This window comes from Epinephelus lanceolatus, chromosome 8, assembly GCF_041903045.1.
Source record: "Epinephelus lanceolatus isolate andai-2023 chromosome 8, ASM4190304v1, whole genome shotgun sequence".
Taxonomy (NCBI): domain Eukaryota; kingdom Metazoa; phylum Chordata; class Actinopteri; order Perciformes; family Serranidae; genus Epinephelus; species Epinephelus lanceolatus.
Window position 1 is genome coordinate 13,891,035 of NC_135741.1, and position 18,073 is coordinate 13,909,107.

General features: G+C 40.6%; 1 protein-coding gene across 1 annotated transcript; it reads right to left on the reverse strand.

Annotated features, from left to right (window-relative positions):
• Positions 1 to 4,130: 4,130 nt before the first annotated feature.
• LOC117258399 (protein ILRUN-like) lies at positions 4,131 to 12,981 on the reverse strand. Its single transcript, XM_033629274.2, has 5 exons — positions 12,732 to 12,981; positions 10,509 to 10,663; positions 10,189 to 10,386; positions 9,118 to 9,443; positions 4,131 to 7,151 (listed from the first exon to the last, which is right to left on the reverse strand). The coding sequence occupies exons 1-5, from the start codon at positions 12,887 to 12,889 to the stop codon at positions 7,116 to 7,118; spliced, it is 873 nt and encodes a 290-aa protein (XP_033485165.1). The 5' UTR covers positions 12,890 to 12,981; the 3' UTR covers positions 4,131 to 7,115.
• Positions 12,982 to 18,073: the final 5,092 nt, after the last annotated feature.

An 18,073-nucleotide genomic window follows, 5' to 3' on the forward strand; every position in this document is an offset into this window, starting at 1 on the left:
GGTGTGTCCCAGTGAGGGAGGTTGCTCCAAGCGCCTACCTAATAATGACTTGGGGCAGTATTGCAGTATTCGCATAAAGAGTTCCTTCAGTAAACAAACCTGGGGAGTCTTAACAGCCTGGGGACAAGCTGGGAAGGCACCTGAAGAGTTTTTACCAGCATTTCAAGAATGACAGTTTTTTAGGATAATTTCCCAACTTTGTAAGCAAAAATTACTGAAGCTAAATTTATCTAATCTAATCCGATCCCCTGAGTGTGTCAAAGTTCACCAGTCTGTGTGAGAGGTGGGAACAGTTTGTGTCTATTTTGGGATAAATCTACAACTGAGGCCCGGTAGATATTTAGACTGGAGGAGCTTTGAAACTCAGAAAAAGTGGCACTTTATAAAGTGTTTCACTTGACTTAACACTCACTGTCAAGTTGTTCCACTGTTAGAGGATCAGCACGCTGTTTGCATATAGCAGCTCTCCATTGCAGCCCAGCTTCCAGAGGATTAAAGTGAATTTAAATGGTGAAGAAATGGTCCCAAATATTTTTACTAATCTGACTGGGTGACTACATCTACAGGGCGGAGATGATCAGATGGACAGAGACATATAGAGGCTAACTCTCGTTATAATGTGTCAGGATTAACTGAGATACAGAATAAAAGGGGATCTAATATCTCATTGTAAGTGTGTTTTTATACACGCTTGATCTCTAGAAATGCTTGCTATGTAAGGTCACAAAGGATCTAAAGCAAAACGTACATGAAATATCACTAAATCACCCACAGGAAAAAAGTGGTTAGTCGCTTTGACAGGTGGAAAACTATTAGCGGAAAAAGTTGAATAACTGGTACACAGAGCGAGTACAATAAAGAGAAAGTGAGTGTGCAAATGTTTGCTTAAACTAAACAGTAGTGTTTGTGCGGTGGTGTTGAAATATTCTAAGGAGCTGCTGAATGTGTATCCACCCACACAAATCATATTTAAAGGAACAGTTCACCCTAAAATTAAAGACATACTATATTGTTCCTCTTACCTGTAGCGCTATTATCAATCTAGATTATTTTGGTGTGAGGTATAATGGAACTAAAGGGCACTCGGTTTGTGGTGCTCAGAGTGCCAAAAAATACATTTCAACACTCAACAGCAATGTCTCTTTCCAGAAATTATGACCTGGTTTCTCAAGATAATCCACAGACCTTGTGAGCAGTTTAATGTAGGAACTATTTTGTTTCTGCTGAACTACACCCTTAAACTGTATCACTGCGCAGAAGGAAGCATGCATCTACTGCTAGCACACTTAGCACTACTGAGCTAGCTAAGATAACAGCCATAGAAATAAAATACATTTGTTTTGAGTAGTTTCACATAGGAACTATTTTGTTTCTACCGAACTACACTCATCAACCATATCACCGCACAGAAGGAAGCGTGCATCTACTGCTAGCTCACCTAGCGCCACTAAGCTAGCTAACGTTACAGCCATAGAAATAAAATGAGCTTGTTGTGAGCACTCTTCACCGACTTGTTGTGAGTAGTTTCACGTAGGAACTAATTTGCTTTTACCGAACTACACCCACCAACCAAATCACAGCAAACAAGAAATAAATAGCGTCTTCTGCTAACTGACCTAGCACCACTGAGCTAACGTTAGCTGATAAAATGAATAGAAAGGACATTGGATTGTTTGCTTGGATTATTTGGCTAGTGCAAAGGAATATGGCGGTAGTTGTTAGTTGTTATGATTACAACACGAGTCAGGGCTGCCACAAATTGTGTCACACTCGTTAGTTTTAAAGTCTTACACTTATGTTTCTATTTAAACAGAAAAAACAACCGTACACTGATCTAAGTTTCTCTTTTGTACTGTACTTAGACTAACGTTAGCTTAACTGCCTTGTTAGCTCATCGTAAAACACACTATACTCCAACTTGACAGAAACAAAATAAAACTCACCAAAACCATCTTAGGTAGTCTTGTTAGTCATCCAGTTAGTTAGTAAACTGCTCCAACAATCACCAACTCTGATTTAATTCAAATAATCCTTTATTCACCGTGTTAGATGTGAAAATATGCTAATCTGTATGCTGTTTATCCCCGCAGTCTGTCTCAGCTGCTCAGTAGGCCTACATTGTGTTTCAACAAACACGAAATAAATGGCAACAAAAGGGAAATAACACTTATGATGATATTTTAAAAGTAACGGATTGCCTAGTTGAAAATGTATCATGCTACTCCACTGCTTGTTCAGTCGGCCAAATTGCTGCAAGTTGCTTTGTTTTTACAGAGGTTTATATGGAAGTTAGCCCAGTACAACAGTTACAGTGGCAATGGTACAAATTAAAATGGCTGCCGCTCTGACCATCCTAATATGTTGATTTGAATGGTAATGTTCGTTCTACTCTCATTTTATTTTTATGGTTACAGCTCATCCAAGGAGCACACAGAGCATGAGCCTCTCGTCCATGAGTAGATGCACACTTCCTTCTGCAGTGATACCATAGAGGGTGTAGTGCAGTAGAAAGAAAATAGTTCCTACATGAAATGGCTCACAACAAGGTCTGTAGATTGTCTTGAGTAATGGGGTCATGATTTCTGGACAGAGACATTGCTGCTGAGTTTTTTTAATGTATTTTTTGTTCTTTGAGCACCACAGCTGAGTTTCATCTAGTTCCGTTATATTGGAAAGAGGGCAGACATCTCTATGGCCGATATCTCCAACACTTAGCAGCTCACTCATAACAATCTAGACTGATAAACAGCACTACAGGCGAGAGAAAACATATGTATTTTGTGATTTGGGAGTGAACTGTCCCTTTAAAGGCCTTCTCAGAAAAAGTAGAATTACAACTTTGGCAACCTGCTCACAACCTGTACTAGTTAATGAAGTAAAAAAGTTAAGTAGCCACTGCCTAAAAGCAAACTCAGTGAGGTTTTTCAGTCAGTTGGACCTTAACAGTCACTCAGCAGCTGATCTTGAGTTTACTGCACTACCTCAATATGTCCCTTGTGCTTTTGCTGTGACACGACATGTAACCTGTGGAAATGTCAAGTGAGAGATGCTCCCTCAGGCACTTTGGTTCTGCTGCTGGACAGAGCCGTTGACAGACACAATAGAGAGAGGAGCTGCATGCTGCTTGTGACCAGTAACCCTCCAGGCTAACATGTAATCTGACACATCTACTGGCCAGGGTCTGTCTCTGAACTGCAGCTACTGTTTTCTTCGCATAGCCCTTCGATTAAAAAACTGTTTTCATTACTCATTATTTTGAAAGTATTTTGAATAGCGACTGACACCAGAAACCAATGCACTTGTCTTGCCTCATGTTGTGTATTTTCAATTCAGTAGCACAGTTTGCAGCTATTTATCAGTGGTGCTTTACTATTTGGTGGGAAGTTACTTAATGTAGGAACCTGGCTCAGACGTTTGAAGGAAAATGATGAGCAAGAGCTGGTACTGTATGTCAACAATGCATTTAATTATGCAGCACTGTCTTGTTTGGTGCTTTTTATGTCCTTAATCTCCACCTGTGGCACCAGTTCCCTGAATACCTGAGGTCTACTGAAGGTGTTAACACATTTAAATCAGGGCTTTAGACATTATTGTTCACTGTGGCTTTCCAATAACCTGGATACATCCCCTTTTTTTCTTTTATCTGTAACTATTTATTCCATTGCATGTTTGTTTTTTCGTCTTTTCCCCAATTTATTATCTTTTAGATGTAAATTTCATCTTAATGTCTTACATTTTTAAGTATTTCTATGCCCCGTAAAGTACTACAAACTGCCTGACCATGCCTCTGTTCAATGCATAATTCTGTGTTATAAGATTTACAGCAGTGCATAAGAACATTTGGTAAATGTGCTGCTTGTTAGTGACCATAACTTAATTTCCACTTCATCACTTATGAATGCAAACAGATGGCATTTTGCTAGATTTAAAACTGAACAAGAAAAACAGAGTAGACTACATAGGATGTCATGTGTAACTATAACTGACTGTGTGGAAAGATAATGAAAATGCAAAATCTGGTGTTCAAATCTGTGTAAAATTATGACTTCAGAGCTACTGTAATGAGGTTTTCAGTCCTGGAAAATCAACAAACAACTCTGCGGCAAAAAAACAACAACAAAGCCCAAGACTTTCAGTGATAATTTAATCATACAAACATTCATCAGACATACAGGGAAAAAAGCTTTCATCTGTTTGCACTTCCTCACTCTCATAAATGTGCTGTTGTATGAGTCTAATGCCAACTGATTCATTCTGCAATCTGGCCAGTGGAAACCTCATTACACCAGGGGACAAAACACACTTGATGAATTGACACTGACAGCAAATACCTCTGATGGCAGGGCGAGACATTTGAGGTGTTGCACAGGTAATGCACAGAGAGCCACGTGACATGTTGTATCGGCTGGTGTTGTCATGTTGTCAAAGCTCAGTAACCCTGGGGCCTACAGTTAGCGCCTCAATTAAAAGGGTGTTTACCTGATGAGGTGGTCTCACACACTGGCTGTGGTTGATGAGATAAAAATCACAGAGTCGATAAACCCTTCGGGACTTAACTGTACTTCTGGAGGAGGAAAGTATGCACAGGAGGTCGCGGTACTCAGTGCATAGATCAGCCAGTTAGTGCAATTAAATATGCAGCAACAATTCTTCAAGACAACATGAGGGTGTCATTTCATTGTAATTTTACTGGTGCGGTTAATCTGAAATAACTGAACTAAAATTCTCTAATGTGTTTAAGCAGTTCACCAGTGATGAGCAAAAGCATTTGCAGGCCTGAATGTGCTAACATTTTAACAAGAGACAGAAATTTTCAGAACAATAATTACACTAATAAAACTGCCAGATCAATGCAGATATACAACGTCGAATCTTTGGGTGAATTAATGTTTAACCTCTTCTACATTCATCAAATACATTCAACTTAATATGACAAAAAGCCACAGACAGCTTCAATATGAAAACTCAGAGCGGGGTGACAAAGAACATGTGAAGTCATGTTTTTACAGCTCTTCATATGGCTTGACTTCAATGTCTTGTTGGCATCGTGCGCATTAATCCTGTTATCTTGTTTAATATTAATGCAAGCATGTAAAACTAGACTAAATCTTAACTTCAGACAATAACCAGGGAGATCTCTAATACTGCATTAGAACTAATAATGAATATTCTGCGATATTCTTCTAATATATTATAGATGTGTGTATGCAAAGTGCCAGTAATGTGTGGGGAGAGGCCTTCATCATGTGTGACTACAGAAGGCTTAATATTATATAGATGTTGGCTGTACATTCTAGCTTTAGAAAGACATGTTCTGTACAATGATGGAGACTAAACTTGGACAAATCATGGAAGCTATACTGTTAATGAGAGTTCTGTTTCTCAGTGTTGATCTCATCATGTTTGTTAGAGTGATGGCTGGCTCCCTCCAGTGGACAAAAATTGCATCACATTTAAGTTTGCAGAACTATGACAGCGTAAAAACAATGCAGGATCTTTCTAAAAAAAATATACAGACTCATACAGAACTTTTCCCTCTTAATCATAGCTCATCAGTCCCTCAAGGATATTGCGGCTGTTTTTTGGATTGTTGCAGCCTGATTTCATGGCAGCTTCTCACAAAGACTGTGATGCATGCTGCAATATTCTTAGGCGCTTTTTTTTTTTTTTTGCAATGACATTGCGAAGCAAAATTCAAATAGCATAAATATTTGTAATGCTGCCTCAGATTCCAAGTCTGTTATTATAAGTATTCAGTGTTTCCCACTGAATAAGAATCTTTTTGTAATGGAAGGAGGGGGTGGATGATGATCTGCTGTTTGAGCAGGGCTGAAAGACCGTCTCCATGACCTGCTCTCCTCCTTCTCTCTGCACCTAGTTAGCATTAGCTAACTCAGCTTAACAGTTGACACCGAGCCGTTAAACAATTCAAACCATCTCACGCCACCGACAACGAAACAGCCTGTGTCGTTAAACTCATTAATTAATGTTGGGTAACATTAGCCGTGTGATGCTATGTATGTGGCACTGTCGCAGATGCATCAGTAGTCCCATGATAAAAAGAGAAAGAAGGGCAAGGAGGGACTAAGTGAATTAATATGCTGCACGCATCTCTACAATTCAATACAATTTTTTTCCGTTTTAAATATTCAAACTTGCAGTAAAGTTGCAGAATTCATGGGGATTGGCTGAATTTGTGTTCATTTCTGCGAGTGCAACGTTGCAACATCCTGGAGAGACTGACTTATGACCCACTAGAAGTGTATGGCGTTAAATTTATCTGCAGAGACTCTGCCCTCTGCCTGTAGTTTCTTATTTTCTGTGTTCAGGACATTTATGGGCGTACACAGGTGAGGTCAGGGTTTTATAAAAACGTAGCCAGCCAGGTGCCAGACTGTAAACAGCAGCCATCCAAGAGACACAGCGCTAAGAAAATGCAAATACAGCGAGGCGAAATGCCAAACAAGAGTGAATCTGGGGTTGGCTTTTACTTTGACTTTCGCTGCCGGGCGTGTTTGCAAACAGTAACTGACAATCCTGCATAGTATACCTTTAAACTAAGATAAAAAGTAAATATGATATCTAATAGTTCATTTCAGAGATGCCCATATTATCAGATTTAGTCACAGGGAACAGGTCTGGAAACCCGATCAATAAACCAAGAGTCAGAGCAGAAACCGGAGAATCAGTTGGCAAAATAAATGGCTTTTCCTCCAAAGTCTCTCTTTCAGGTTGCACAATGCACACACGTATACGCACACACAATTTCACAAATACACACTCCTGTCATCATTGTTTCATTTGCACTCTGACAACTAAAAAAAAAAAAAAAGAAAAAAGAAAATCTGGAAAAGAAAAAGTTATCACTCAAAAGACTCATAGCACTCATTTTTAACTTAGCATTCACACGTGCATACAGTGGGTCGTGGGATGTTGGTTGAGCTGCACGTCGGGAGCGTTGGCCTCTGGTTTCTCAAAGTGTAGCTGGACTTTGCATAAAAGTGTTTTTGAATCTCCACACTCTCAGCCAGCTACTGATAAAGCCTCTTCTTTCTCTTACTGGTGTGACAGACTCTAGAGGTTTAGTGCTGCTTCACTGTGACAAGTCCCATGATTTAAGAGTGCCCAAAAGGATAGGGCTCCTGTATACCCTGTAAGGGAGAGAAGGGATTAAATACAAAGACTTTAGTACACTTTCACAATGTGAGAAGTCAGCGTGGTATTAGTTTAGACTGCCAGATTACAGGTCAGTTTGTTAGGACGGCTGCCTCCACTTCCCCTGAAACCCATGCATTTCTGAGGAACTTTCCAGACCTGCCATTCTCCACCTGTCCACCAGATGCCCTCAGACCAAATCATCCCCACCTCCTATCACCTGCCTCTAATTAGCTCATCAGCTGTAACCAGCACACAGCCCTTTCTATCTGCCAGTTTGTCATGTTGTGCATTTTTGTGTTCTAGTCATCTGTACCTGTTCTCTTGCTCCTCTGCCTGATATCTGCTACTTGTGGTTTTTGTTCTGCCTGTTTCATCATTCTGGATTTGTTTCCTTATTTGGACTGTCTTCTCGTGCCTGAATGTAAGCCTTTCCATTTGAACAGTGGTTTAGTTAAGTCCTTTTTCTTAGACTTGTTCTGCCTTAGTGTCTGCATTTGGGTCCTTAATCCTATTGCCTGAATATATCGACATCCGTGACACAACTAAAGCTGGTCTAAACTATATCTGTAAACTTGAATATACAACTTATAACCTGCTAAACATCAGCATTTTAGCATCTAGCAATCACCACTTTGTCCAAGTACAGCCCCACAAAACCTCAGGTGTGGCTATAGACTTTTAGGGCTCTATCTTACACTTGGTGCACAGTGGCACACAGCACAGCCCAACCGTCATTGCTAGTTTCAGACGGACGCTGTTGTAATTTTCACAACCAGCGCACATGTTGTATAGCTAATGTATTTGTGCTAAACTGTGAGCCAATGGCCATGTAGATCTTAAAATGACATGTGGTCAGGTGCATTGTTGGCATATTGCTATTTTGATGCAGCAGAGAGCGATGGCACCACTGACCAACAAAAATCCGGTCTAAAGTCAGTTGCGCACTATTTTTCTGCTATTTGAAGGGCGCATTATTTAGATTGTAAGTTGCACCTACAAAGGTCGGTTCACAACATGTGTACACTCTGCTTGTTACACACACAGGGACATGTGGATGGGTCACGGGTGGGTGGAATAATACATTATTAATGAGAAAAGTAATTACATTTGCTAAAATGTGCACATATCAGAGAGCAGAGCTGCTGTCCAACTCAATTCAATCATTTGTCATATGGAATTATACAAAGTAGAATTCCAGTGAAATATGATCCTATCAACTACTCTGACTTGTGCGTCTTTTTGTGCTGTTTGCTGCTGCTTTATAATTGTCCATATTTTTGATGGTTCTGTTAATCTACTGTTTCTGGTTGTGAAGTGATTTAACTGTCCACACATCCCGACCCTAATAAGACGGCCGTATGGTTGTTTTCCCGAACACGGGCAGCAGTGATCCACACCACAACTGGAGCCATTAAGAGAAACACTGTGTGCATTTCACACGAGGACCAGTGTGACTTTATTATTTATGAAGGTTGAAGTTTCATTCTGTTTCCTCTGACAAGTTTATAACTGCCGTTTTTAGTTTAGCTGCTTAAATGTCCCACAATATTTGCTGCAATGACATTACTGCTATTACTATATTTCTTTCAGCAGAAAACTATACAATAGGGCCCCTAGTGTTTTTTTGTTGAAAGATCACTTTAAAATAGTAAATGGAAGAATGATCTTCTCCGAAGATGGAGTATGAGCAGCCTATTTAATATATCTAATACTGCAGCCCTGAGCAATGTTTTTGTGTGAGTTACCTTCAACTCGCACAACTTTTAGTTGTGCCACTACAGTGCACTTGAAAAATATCCTTACACTTTGTGTTCGATTGGATGTTACTTACTCTTTTTTAAATATAGAAGGCTTTCAGGTTTTGAAGTTTTGTCATTTTGATGATAGAAACTGGAAGAAAATAACCCCAACCTTGATTCACTTGTATGAAGAATCTCCGTGCCCTTAGATATGTCTTACCTGGTTATAAGAGACTACTGATAGATTGCTTTGTAGACTGTTTGCTACTATATCCACAGAGTTGTGTGAAAGTCCATTCTGATCTTGCTGCAGCTGGTCGGGGTTGTCCTGCCAATGTTCCCCTGCAACCATGTGACCACTGGCATCTTGGAGGCTGTTGTTGTTGCTGTTGGGGCACTTGCTCTTCTCTGGCGAGGCGAAGGGGTTGTAGTCTCCTTCCAGGGTGCGGTGTGGCTGGGTGTTGAACTCGGCTTGAAAAGAGGAAAGCTGCTGTGTGACGCCGAGAAGGCCTCCAACCTCCACGCTCAGGATCACCCAAATGACATCTGTCACAAAAACGAATGGTGCGTTAAAATATGCAAAGCCACTGACACTGTCCTGCACTCAAACCTCTACCTATGTGTGTAAGATCAAAATTACCTACTCAAAGATTACATTAACCACTCTGAAAATCTCAATTAGCTTCTGAAACATTAAGATCATGTAAATTTACACTGGACCACACACCCACCATCTCCTCAAAGATTTAAAGTGCCCCAGGTCTACAATTCTTTTCTCCACTAGGCGACTGATGGTGTTAAGTGAGGAGTAATAGTTATGAACACCCAAATGAAAAATTAAGGCCAAGTATAATTTATAACTGAGTATCCCTCTGCTGCTTAATTTGTAAGTAGGTGAGTCTTGAGGGACTTCTTGTTAAGATCCATCATACACGTTGAACTTGCAGGAGGATATAAATCGATTAAATGAATGACTCTTAATTAAATATGTGTGTGCTGATACTGAACGGCCATTCAATCCTTTAACAGTTTTCACTGAAGGAGACGGATACAGGATTATCTAGCACTTTATCTTCAGTAACGACTGTTGCCACCTGCTGCTAATGACACTACTTGGCTGTATATTTGCATGTCAGCAGCTCAGTTCAAAACAAATGATAATTATTAAACTGCTGATGTATTGTTGCAGTCTTTGGAAATGTTAATAAAAGCCCAAGGTGACATTTTTTACTTTAGGTTAAGATTTTCCTTTAAATCTGTTTTGTTTGCAGTGTAATTTTCCAGTCCTCACCTCCATAGTAAAGTCCGGTGGCTGTGCACATTCTCCACTGGCCCTGGTACATGCCGGGAGACGCGGGGCTCTGCATCTGCACACTAACATCAGCCATTTCCTGAGGGTCTAAAGACCGCACCATCACCATGTTTACATGACCAAACTGATCTCCTCCAACGTACTTCAGACAAACTCCAGGAGGCCATGACTCTGCACCTGAAAGACACACAGAGAACTATGCTGAAGTCGGCATCGCATGTGAGTGTAATAATTTTAATTATAACGAGATCTGGTGTCAGCTCTGACTGTCATGTATCTTATTATTTCAGCAGACTTACCTGTGTTCTGTACTCTCCAGGTCTTTGTGAAAGGTGTGTCTGGTGGAACTGATTCACCCTCACCAATCGTCACATCCTTCACAAAGGACATGCACGGTGCACTGATGTTGGGACTCTCAAAGTCATAGTAGGCTCCGATGGCTGCTTGTAAATTCCTAGGATGACAGAAAGCAGAAATCCAGGTGATCAGTACATACATATATTGTAGTAAAACATGATGATTCAAGTGTTTACAAATACAGAGCTGGCCTCTGTTCCACTAACGTCAAGATTTACTTCAACATTTTCATCAAAATAGTCATATTTGTGATCAGTAAATAACATTATATCCAGGGTTGCAGCTAATGGTTATTTTCATTGGTATTGATCTGCTGATTACGCTTCTATTTTTAAATTCAATTTGGTCCACATTTTATTAATCCCTGAGGGGAAATTTTTCAATCTGTCATATACACACAGGCCCGAAACACAAACCCATACAACAGGACCTAGACATGCATTAATGTCAGAGCGAGGGGGCTGCCATGGACAGGCGCCCCAAGCAGCTGGGGGTTTGTTGCTTTGCCTAGGGACACCTCGGCAGTGCCCAGGAGGCGAACTGGCACTTCTCCCGCTGCCAATCTACACTCCATATTTGGTCCAGATGGGGATTTGAACCGGCAACTCTCCAGTTCCCACTCCAAGTCCCTATGACTGAGCTACTGCTACCCCCATTTTGTTGAACCAACACCTTTAAACCCAATTCAATTTATAGTCACAAGACAAACAGTATCAATAAACTGTTTCAGCCCTAAACATATCCCATGAGTCTTAGCTATTAGTATAACGTCAAGGCACTATGGAAGCAGCAATTATTTAACGCTAACAAAATTATCACTGTTTTCTTTTTTCCTCTGGTATGTGGGAACCATAGGAACACACACCAGCTTTATTTTTTATTAATCAACTTAAAGAAGAATCCAACTACTAAGAGCTTAGGCATAAATCTGGGTCCCTGGCAAAAACAAAATCTACATAAGAGTAATATTTTTGGTACAACAATATTTAATGACCATTGTTTCACATGCAAATATTGTGGCAAACCACTGAGATGTCTGCAGACCCAGAGAGAGCCTGCGAATGGGAGCTTCCCGTGACATGCTGGTCATCCATAAACCAGCAGCTTTTATTTTTAGAAAACCCGTTGCAGAGGAGCTGTTACACGGCATCACGTGTAACTACTACAGCATGCACTGCCCATAGACTCTGTTATCCTCCATAGACATGCATTGGCTTAATGCTGCATATGCGCAGAGAGATTAATTTAAGGGGAAGTCTTCAGTTTGACCTTTCTGTCCCCGACACTGTCTTTTTCGCTTTTACTCCTACTGTTTCATTTTCTAAATATGTCACCGGAAGTCGCTTTTTACAGCTTCCCCACCACCCCCTCCCAGAAAGATGCAAGTTTGAAATGTATCCTCAGTGTGTGTAAAACGCATATTAAAAGGTTAATTCCCAGCACAGTGAGGTCAAGATTCACCAGGCTTGCACAACCACTGTGAGCTTTAAGCTACACCCGGCAGGAAGGTTACGTAATAAACAGTAGCTGTGGTTGTCGTCAAGGAGTGACAGACATAATCTAATATGAACGTTTGATCTTGTTGACTGACGTTAGTGTCAATGTGACGGGTGTCTGACACATTAAACAGTTAACAGACCGTTAGAAACCAGTTATAAACTTTGAATTAGCATTTAAGCTAACTGAGTAGCTACCTGATAGTACCTAGCTTTGCATTAAAGTGTTAGCCCACCTATTTCAACTCCTGCTAGCGACAATAACACTCACATCACAAAATACGTTCACGTATTTTCGTTCAAATAAGCCGCCCGCTTCAGTGTGGAGTCATGTTGACTATATTTATTTATCGTTATAAGCATTTTATCACAACACTCGCTAAGCTACCTTCCACTGTGTCCCTGACAGGCAGTCAAATGTCGGAGCCACGGTGACTCAGCTAACGCTAGTTACGTTACAACGTCGTTAGCTGTCATTGTGCCCACGTTTACATACCTAACGTAAACGCTATCGCCCTGTCTCAACAATGACGGGTAACACTTCTGTGGTTTTCTGCCCCGTTTTACCGGCAAATTATCTTTAGTACGCAGGGTAGAAAGCTAGCTAGTGTACAGTATCTGTTATCTAACATTAGGCGCACAGCAGGCCGGACGAGTCCTCGAGCTCACCAGTTGGTCATGTCCAGAAAGAAGGCGCATCCGGCGGGGTTTAGCTGGAACCCGAGGAGCCTCTGAAATTCCGATATTAGGATATCTTTGTCCGTCGTGCCCATGCAGCTGAATTTCTGCATGAGCTCCTGGTCCAGGTCCAGGTCCATGCCCTCCATCGCGGATTCGCCCGGACAGAGACGGGGGCTACGCTCCTAATTTAGCCCGAGGCCTCGACTTGTCATAACAAACTCAACAACAGGGCCGAGTGCGCATGTCACATGATTGTGTTTTGTGTTCCACCTATGAGCCACAGGCCTGCAGGAGAAAGGAAAACACTGAGCAGCACGTACACTACAGTCATGCTAGGTGTATGGTTATATATATAATAGTAATGCTGTGTAATTAATATGTAACATATATTTATAATATAATATATAATAATAATGTGCATTCAATGATTTTTGTTTACATATTTCATACTGCACAAGCTGGAAAAACACTTGCCTCACTGCAAATACTTTACAAACAAACAGTCAAAGCACTGGACAAAAAACGTTGTTATCACATCATTCAGAATATAATATTCAATTTTATTTATAAAGCCCAATATCACAAATCACAATTTGCCTCAGAGGGCTTTACAGCATACAACATCCCTCTGTCCTTTGGACCCTCACAGTGGATAAGGAAAAACTCCCCAAAAAAACCTTTAACAGGGAAAAAACAATGGTAGAAACCTCAGGAAGAGCAACTGAGGAGGGATCCCTCTTCCAGGATGGACAGACGTGCAATAGATGTCGTACAGAATAGATCATCATGACAAATTAACAGTAATCCATATGACAAAATGGGGGTGCTGATGATACATAAAGAGAGACAGAGACCAAGAGAGATGCAGGACAGACGGTAATGACAGTAGCTTACAACAACATTAATTTATGTAATAATATTACAATAATAATTATGGCTATTGTGTTACAATATGTTAAAGGTATATATTAATATATGATAGTATATGTATGTGACAATAATCATATGTGTATAATGACAGTAGAAGTATGACTAATGATAACAGCAGCAGCAGGAGGCATCTGGCAGGACCACGGCAGCAGCACAACCACATGTCACACTATCCAAGCACCGCTGCGATATAAGTTAACCTCAGAGACAGTGGAGCACAAAGGCTCTGGAGAAGAAGCCGAGTTAGCGAGACGCAGTAACAGGACATGAGTGTTAGCAAAGGAGAGGGAGAAGGAGAGAAGGTGCTCGGTGTATTATAGGAGGTCCCCCAGCAGACTAGGCCTAAGTCAGCCTAACTAGGGGCTGGTCCAAGGCATGCCTGAGCCAGCCCTAACTATAAGCTTTATCAAAAAGGAAAGTCTTAAGTCTAGTCTTAAATGTGGAGACGGTGTCTGCTTCCCAGACCAAAACAGGAAGATGATTCCACAGAGGATGAGCCTGATAGCTGAAGAATAGAATGCCTTTATTGTCATTACACATAGTGCAATGAACTTAAAGTGCCACATCTGATTGGGGCAAATTGACACACCCATATCCACACACACACTTACTGAGCAGCATATAAAATCATAAAAACATATAAAATCACAGATCTACTAAAAACTACTCAATGAATATTTAGAGTTGTAAAAAAAATCCATTGCCCAAGGGCACTGTGGTAAAATATTGCACCTATTAGCTTATGTGAGGTTGTTCAGCTTAGCAGCATTCACAGTTCTAATGGCCCAGGGGAAGAAGTTGTTTTTGAGTCTGTTTGTCCGGCTTTTAAGGCTTACATAGCGCCTACCAGAGGGCAGCAGTGCAAAGAGTTTATTTCCGGGATGGGAACTGTCCTTGGTGATCCTCTTGGCTCTACTGAGGCACTGAGAGCTGGAGATGTCCTCCAGAGAGGGCAGCCTAAACAAGTGCAGTCTCTGTTGGGCCTACTTGACCACTCCTGTGGTGTTCGCAGCCCAGGTAAGGTCCTGGGATATGGTGATCCCCGGGAACTTAAAAGTGGAGACCTTCTCCTCTTCATCTCCATATATGACAAGGGGTGCTGGATCTGCTCTGTGCCTCCACAAGTCCAACACCATCTCTTTTGTTTTTCCAGTGTTGAGCATCTGGTTGTTCTTTCTGCACCACTCTGAGAGTCTGTGGACCTCATCCCTGTACGCTGACTCACCACCCTCCGTTATGAGCCCCACGACAGTGGTGTCATCTGCAAATTTGATGATGGTGTTAGAGGAGTGGACGGGAGTCCAATCATGCGTCTAAATGGTGAAGAGGAGTGGGCCCAGCACACAGCCCTGAGGAGTGCCAGTGCTGAGTGTGATGGTGGAGGAGCACTGGGGGCCGATATTGACAGTTTGTGGTCATTTAGTGAGGAAGTCCCTTATCCAGGCACAGATAGATGAGGGGGAATCCAGGCAGTGCAGCTTGTCCGCCAGGAGGTCCAGAATGATCGTGTTAAATGCTGAATTAAAAAAAAATAATAACCTATTTAAAATAATATATTAAGGTTAACATTATTTATTGTTAAAAAAGACAATAAAAGATTGTAGATTATGTGCCAGTGGCCCAAGGCAAAGTTTGTGTTTCTTTAGCAGTATGGTGTATCTAAATGGGAAACTGAGCAGGGATTAGTTCTGCTTGTTCTTTTTGTCTTATGTACTTTTCATGGCCAGATTAACCTGTTTGAGGGCCTGAGGGCAAAATGTCGTCATTGGGACCCTGCTGCTTCCAGTACCCTTTTACCTACAAAGTTAGTGCGTGTATGCAGGTTTTTTTAAACACAGGAAAAACAGGCAATAGACGCCTTTCAGTTGCAGTAGATCAGTGTCGTGTACAGAGCTCTGCAGAACCCTTGTTTTTTCTGGTGTCTCACATTCAATGTCATGAACAGGCCAGAAAGCAGATGAGTAAACAGTAGAAGGCAGCATGTAGGCCCGTGAAAATGTTATAGTGGTTGCTTCTTTTTTATATCTCACTTATTCAGCCTCTCTTTCAGACTCATTGCAGACTAATGGGCCTTTTTCACTTTCACTTTTGGCCGTGCCGAGTCATTCCATGCTGCACCAATTTGCATTTCCATTATCAGTTTAGATGCGTTGTGCCATACTGAGCTGCACCAGAGATGGACCCTCTAAAGAGTAGGTCCAAAAGCTGGGCTGCTCGCCCTCAAGTGGGTAGCCGTGGTGTCTCGCTGACCGCAGCCAACCGCCAACGACCTGCTACTCCCCCTCAAACAAGCCGTGTATGTTGCAAGCCTCTACTCACCTCTGCCGTATTTCCATCACTGCTGATTGGCACTGGAGTCGATACATACCGGTGACAACTGCAGAGTCATTTGACCCGGAAGTGAATGCCAATCGTACCAAAGCCAGATGTTTGTAGGTGTTAGTGGGTTTTGTTTTCGTCCAGTGGGAAAGACGCTCAAGTTCCCATCAAACATGGTATATACAGCATACTAATGATGGCGGTTCGATCCAAATTTAACACACATCTTAACCAAACTTTAAGGACATTTTAAAAAGAAAATGGGACATTTCACCACCGGTCAAACAATTAAACGATATAAAAAATTTGATGGAAATGTGTCGTTTTTTTCATGCATTGATTTGAGAAAGGTTACAGCCTCGTCATCAGTCCACAAAAGTCTGATATTTTTAGATTTAAAGCTGATTATCTTTTGATGGTGCAAATTCTCACTCATTATGAATTTACCAAAAAGCAACAGACACACAGTGAAGCAGGGGCTCTTGGGGCCCTTGGAGGTCTGGGGCCCCAGGACAGTTGCCCACTTTAGTAATCCAGCCTTGTCAATAAATGATGTGTATATGTCTGATTATGATATAATATCAACCAGACATTTAAAGCGTAATATTTATTTGTTTGATAATGACATTTATTTACTTTCTATGTTCATGTTTTTCACAGGCTGTTTAATGTGATTGAGTTTATTTTATGACATCTAAATTCCTGTGTTTTATTTTGCCCACGTAAACTAGTTGTGATATTTGCTGACGTGATTTTAATGTTAGTTTATTATATTTTCCTATAAAGAGCAACTGATGCATCAATAAAGTTGCCAGTTCATTCAGAAAATCTCCCTTGAGATTATTAGCTGATGTCTTGTTTGACTTTTGCATGTTTACCTGTTATTTTTGTTTGTCTAACCTAAATATTTGTTTAACTGGTCATAGTTTCTTGTATGCTCACTGTGTAAGGTCTGTTTTTCCCCCTCTGGTCTCTTGGCAGTGAAACTATATCATTGTCTTTGGATTTTGTTATATTTGCACCATAGTTAAAGTAACATGCTGCACCGTCTTGTACTCCATCTGCACCACGTGTAGGTCTACGTCTTGTTTGCACTTTGTCTTTTATTAAATTTTGCATTATTGATATTCGATTGATCTTTATGTCAGGCACAGTGCTGCAGGGGGCAACAAAGCATTTCATTACACAATGTAGAGATACAGCATGTTGAGCATGTGACTAATAGAAACTTTAAACATAGACTATAATTAGTTACAGTACACCCAGACTACCTGATCAAATTTAATATCACATAATCACTTTGCAGCAACCATTGCACAGCCAGACTGAAAGTTTGTCTCAAAACGCTGTGTGTGTAAAATTCAAATCCACAAATTTAAACCCGAAATCCACAAATAGAAACTGGATTCACTCATACTGTAAATCTTCAATTAGTAGCCCAGGCTATTATTTGCTTAGAACACTGAAATCAACAGGCCTATATTTGGGACGGGCTTTTAATCACTTTCACACAAAACTGTTCCTCAGCAAAGATCAGGAAATATAATCAAATTGTTTATTTAAACCAGTATGAATATTACTTGTTTAAAAAAAAAATTAGGCTTCAGATAATATATCAATTATGAATCATTCATTTGATCTAGCTCCGACAGACAGCGAATCAGAGAGAGTTAAAGCACTGGAGGATTACAGCACATGTCACACCGACACAACCCCTGTTAAAATAATACACACAACTTGGATCAATTTCTATGAAAAACCCTTTGATTCTTTTGATATGAGGACCCTTATAGACTAAAGGAATATGAATAACTTACAGGGTAATAGAGGAATGGACACATAATTTCAGGTAGTCAACAATCAGGTTTCATACATCTCAGTGTAACCACAGAGTATTTAAAACACGTTACTTCCTACCCCCACCCTAAAAAGATGATTTTTAGAGGAAAATAAATTAATAAAAAATAGAAGCAAAAGTAACAGGTTGAATAAATATTACTGTATTAAATACAGTTTAAGTACACGTTATATTAATGTACAAATTTTGACAACAATTAACAAGAAAAAAAACTTGAAGAGAT